The sequence below is a fragment of the Plasmodium fragile genome, assembly GCF_000956335.1.
Source record: "Plasmodium fragile strain nilgiri unplaced genomic scaffold supercont1.26, whole genome shotgun sequence".
Lineage (NCBI taxonomy): Eukaryota > Apicomplexa > Aconoidasida > Haemosporida > Plasmodiidae > Plasmodium > Plasmodium fragile.
In genome coordinates, this window is record NW_012192606.1 from 1 (window position 1) to 5,337 (window position 5,337).

The 5,337-nt window shown below is 37.3% G+C and overlaps 1 protein-coding gene across 1 annotated transcript; it reads left to right on the top strand.

The window, feature by feature from the left end:
* Nucleotides 1-328: 328 nt before the first annotated feature.
* Nucleotides 329-3,328, top strand: AK88_02587 (DNA primase small subunit; the record flags this gene model as incomplete). The annotated part of the gene is made up of 12 exons (XM_012480212.1): nucleotides 329-444; nucleotides 697-834; nucleotides 940-1,022; nucleotides 1,163-1,271; nucleotides 1,507-1,581; nucleotides 1,725-1,786; nucleotides 1,972-2,081; nucleotides 2,256-2,356; nucleotides 2,554-2,690; nucleotides 2,805-2,857; nucleotides 2,997-3,065; nucleotides 3,213-3,328. Coding segments are annotated over 12 exons (1,169 nt in total), but the record flags the coding sequence as incomplete, so codon positions are not given.
* Nucleotides 3,329-5,337: the final 2,009 nt, after the last annotated feature.

The following is a 5,337-nucleotide window of genomic DNA, read 5'->3' on the forward strand; positions in this document are numbered from 1 at the left end:
GCCCAATTTTAATTTTGCTCACCCGAGTGATTCACTCGTACCTCGATTTCCTCTTCGCAAAATATTGCCATTAAAATCGCCTCTTAAATGTCAATAGCGCGATAGAAAAGGCAACAACAAAAAAAAAAAAAAAAAAGAGAGACAACATGTCAACAGAGAAACGGCATAGAGAAATAAAAACACCATGTAACAAAACGTTGAATGGAGATATATCCACCCACTGGCATAATCTGATTGGTGCACATAAATGCTGCTAATCATGTGAACATACTTTCTTTTTCTTATTTTTACGTTTTTTTTTGTTTTTTCTCCTTTTCTGTGCGATAAGACCATAAGTCCAAGTACACCAGGCTGAACGACCCCAATTTTTTTGCCAAGAGGGAATTCTCCTTCACTTGTAAGAAGAATGATCAAGGGAAAGAAGAAATCTATATGAGATGGCTGGTACGGTGTCACGAAAAAAAAAAAAAATTGACTCAATGAACGCATTTGCGTATGCATGAGAAAAACTACCCAGACAAACCTGCACAATTGATACACACACCAACGATGCTGGCATTTGGCTAATTATTCACGGAGTGTGCAAGATTTTTTGTATGAGAACGAAACTGTAGCTGTATTCTTGTCCACCTCGAATCATGCACATCCCCCTGCCCCTCCATCCCACACACGCACACACCTTTCCTTCTCTTCCAGTCCTTTAACAACGCGGAGGAATTCAAGGAAAAACTGCTGTCCAACTTTGTGCCAATCAAATTTGATATCGGTGCAGTGTACAACTACCCAGTTTATCAGAAGGATCAAAAGGGCGACATATTTCACCCCGTTCAAAAGGTAACAGCGTACGTGGACAATTCTTTTTTTTTTTTTTACTATTCGAGATCATCTCTATCCATTTAGCTCATTTTTCACACCCAAACATACACACACAAAATGCAGGAACTTATATTTGATATTGATATGAACGACTATGACGACATCAGAACTTGCTGTAACGATAAGAAGGTGTGCAAATTATGCTGGTAAGAAATGAGAAGAAAAAATAAAATAAAATAATCCCATTTTTCAGCAATTATATGTGTTAATCATTTGGCAATATTTTGTTACTAATTTGTTTCTTCTCCATTTTTTTTTACAACCCCTGGAAAAATGATCCCCTTAGGAAATTCTTAACTATAGCAATAGTACTTCTCGACACGGCATTGCGCGAAGATTTTGCGCTTCAAAACATTTTGTGGGTCTACTCAGGAAGAAGAGGAATACATTGTTGGGTATAATCCTTCTTCCCTTTCAATTTGCCTAAATCAACTTTGGCCTAGTCATCACCAGCTATACGCCTACAACATTCCATTTTAGCCCTTTTCACGTTTCACCAAGGGGCACTTTTTGTTGTCTACTTCCCCTTCTCTATTACATTCTTAAATTTTACATCGTTTTGTGCACGATCATACTTTGTGCTTCCCACACTGTTGATCCGTTTTTATTTTCCCGCCCTCTCTCCGCCAGGTCTGTGACGAATCTTGCCGCCACTTCACAACTGACGCCAGAGCTGCCCTCGCAGACTATTTGAATATCCTATCGGTATGTAAAAGGATTAAACAAAAACAAATTACAATTTTTTTTTTTTTTTTTTATTTACACATCCAAGGCAAATCACTTTCACAATATCATAGTGGTGGTGGGAGCAATTTTTGTGCATTTTATTTTTCCCCTCCATTGTCCAGGGTTCGGATACTAAGAAGAAGAAGGTTTCCATATGGGGCAAGGAAAAATATCCTATGATTGAGTACTGCAACGAATATGGGGACATATTTAATGCGACCCTGCGTCGGTCTTACTGCCGCTAGTGTTGGAGACGGATGGACAAAGGCTTCAGAATGTTTCTTTCTCCCGCGACAATGTATATATGCACTCATCTATATATATATATATGTATATATGTATTTTTTACCCAATCGGCGTTTTTCCCAGGAGAGCATTTGAAATATGCTACAAGTACTTCGACATCCTCATGGAGGAACAGGACTTCTTCAAGAAGGGGTCTCCCCACGTAAACAAGATAATTGATTACCTACCCTACAGTAAGAATTAAAAAGTGGTGACCCTTGCTTTTCATGGGTAGAATAAACTGCGACAGAAGAGAAAGGAGACAAAATTGGACTTCCTAGCAACAGTGTTATTAAGAGAACAGTTGTGCAGAAATATTCGGTCCCAATCAGTCTGTGCATTGCATTAATCTGTCTCTTCCCCTGCAGCGACGGCGAAAAACGTAGACCCTACGAAAAGCGCCAAAGTGAACGAATTCAAAGAGTTCATCGATAAGAACAATTTCAACTCGAAGGAACTTTTCGAAAAAGTATGAAAAAACGGATTTACATGAAAAGGTGGTACATTTCCCTGAACCTTTCTTAACCGGGAATGCCAAATGTTGCACTAGGACACCATCCCCCATACTCCACACATTTGTGTATTTTCGCGTACATGCAGACTTTTTTCACGTAGCTCACCCTTGTGACGTTGCAATTTTTTTTTTTTTTTTGTTCTTCCCTCCAGTTGAGTTCAATCTATGGGTTCCTAACGCCCGCCAAATATTTTAAGAAGAAAGATTCGAATGCGAATACAGTTATACCCTCATACATCAAAGAACTGGTTTTTCATTTCACGTACCCACGACTTGATATTAACGTCAGGTTAGTTCTGTTCACCCGCACTGGTCAAATGGGCTTATGAATTGACCTACTAGCAAATCGCTGCACTGTGGTACCGACGAAATATCGCCACTTTGCCCCTTCCCACCCCTGCAGCAAAGAAATAAACCATCTGCTCAAAAGCCCCTTTTGCATTCACAACGGCACAGGTAAGGGGGCGAATGGGACACTCGAAAAAGCCGTTTGGGGGACAAATTAAACGCCGCTCACCTTTTTTGTTTTTTTTTTTTTTGTGAGCGTGTACACTCTTTGGAGTAAAATACAATACACATTCGTACTGTCCCACAGGAAGAGTGTGCGTTCCACTGAATATAAAAAATATAGACAATTTCAATCCCCAGTTGGTACCCACACTAAGTAATTATACTCGCTTCCAGCAACATGCCATATGTGTGTTGTATGCTTATGCTGATACGCGTGCCGTTGGGTATATATGCACCTACCTAACAACATAAAAATATTCTTCCCCCCCATGCACACACTTGTGCGCATCCCTCTCGATAGAATTACTGCGGGAACAATATGATGACCCTCAAAATGCCCACGGTAAATCACCTAATGAAGATAATTTCGAAATGCAATACATGATCGAACAACTTAAGAGCATGATAACGAACTGACGCGAGAACAACGATAATTTCACTTTTTTTTTTTTTTTTTTTTTTTTTTTTTTTTTTTTTTAGTTGACCCTGAATACAGAACATCTCTGAAATTATACGTCGATTACTTTCGTCAGAATTTTTTGGAAAACATCTTGTTATCATGCGTGGAAAAAAGGAAAAGTAAAAAAGTTACCTGTGATTCTTGGCATGTCTTTTCGAGTGACCGTGTTTTTGTGTCCTAGTACTAAGCCACATTCTGTTCACTTCCATCCTTGTTCCTACGCACAATGGCAAACATTATTTTCCATTGTCCTCACATCAAATGATACACAAAGGTAACATTTCCATTATTATTCTTTTTTTTTTTTTTTTTCTTATCAAAGGAATATGTGAAGGCCCCAAGTATATCGACTATAGCAACTTATGATGAATCTAAGCATGTACCGTTTTCTCCACACAATTGAGAATTAGGTGCTAATGTTCCTTTATTTACATTTTTTCCTTTTTTCTTTATGAATTAAAAATGTCCTTGCTTTTAAGTGTGCATTTTTTTTTTTTTTTTTTTTTTAACCAGAATGTTTATTTTACTGTTTTCCATTTTAAGTGAAAACTTTTGCACACCAGCTTGTATATTAAAATGGTGGATTCTTTTAAGAGGCGAAATTTAGAACCTGGTGGAACCATTTTCTGCACAACGCCCTTATATGCAAAGATTTTATCATATTTCTTTTTTTCGACACTTTTCCGAAACATTTTTTCTGCGAATATTTTCCCGAAATTTAAGTGCCGCATTTTTTCAGGATTTTTAAATGTGTACAAATTAGCTATGTTCCTTTCCTTTGTCAAGAAATTATTTTTCTTCCTTTTCTGTGAGAATTACTGTGATAATTCTTTTTTTTTTCCCCTTCTTTTTTATTATTACCTCTCCCCTGTCTTTGTTTTTTTTCCCCTTGTTTCATTTATTATACAAAAATTTTATTCAGCTCAATGAAAAGGTTCCAATATAGGATTAAGTGCACTATATAAATTTATACAATTTCGCGATTGAACAAGGGAAAGGATGCGTTCGTACTTATATAGGTACACTGATATATTTATATATGGAGAATTTATTTTTTTCACATTTCCATGAGGTTTCCTCCTTTTTGATGACTTATGTTAAGTTTTCGCTATCTAATATTTCGCTATCTTTTTCTTTTTTTTCTTTACTTCAAATTAAAATTACAGAAATAATTCCCGCGTGGGTGTTATATATTCCTAATGTGTTTAGCCAAAATGTCTTGTCATTCAAAATTGGCTCTTGTTACACATTACCAGTTCGCACGGGAAATTTTTATCTGTACAGAGATGATATATGTACAAAACTGAACTATCCATATGGATTTTACATTCCCCCCGATATCTAGCAATTTCGGAGGAAATTAGCGACCTTTTACAGGGTCATTAGATGCTGGTGTATTGGGAAAATGTATGAGGATACGCCCAGATAAAATTCGTTCATCCGTTCGGTATGACACATACTACACTAATCAGCTAATTCAGCAGGCACGCATGTTTTAATAAAGTATATGAAAAAACTAAGGGAACCAATTTGAACTTTCAAACAGCTGCTAGCATTTCCAGGGTTAAAATTACACCTTAGAGTTCATTACAAAAAAAAAAAAAAAAAAAACTGCAAATAATCTGTTTTACTCTGTGTCTCAAACAGCAATTAGAATCAGCGAAAATCCGTTAGCGGTAATGTTCTGCACTTTGTTGGGAACAACAAAAAAAAAAATATAAAGCTCCTCAATTCACCATAATTCTTCACAGTTTCATGTTTAAAGCGATGGTAATTCATGGCATCTATGTAGAAATGTCATGCCGCCTGTGCTGATATCTCATTATAGCTCTGTAGGGACCCTATGCCACCCGCCGTAGAAATTGCATGTGGGTTGCACAGAGATCTCATTATAGCTCTGTAGGAACCCCAGCCGATCTGTCTGGAAATCCTATAATAGCTCTATAGGGACCCTATTCCACCCGCC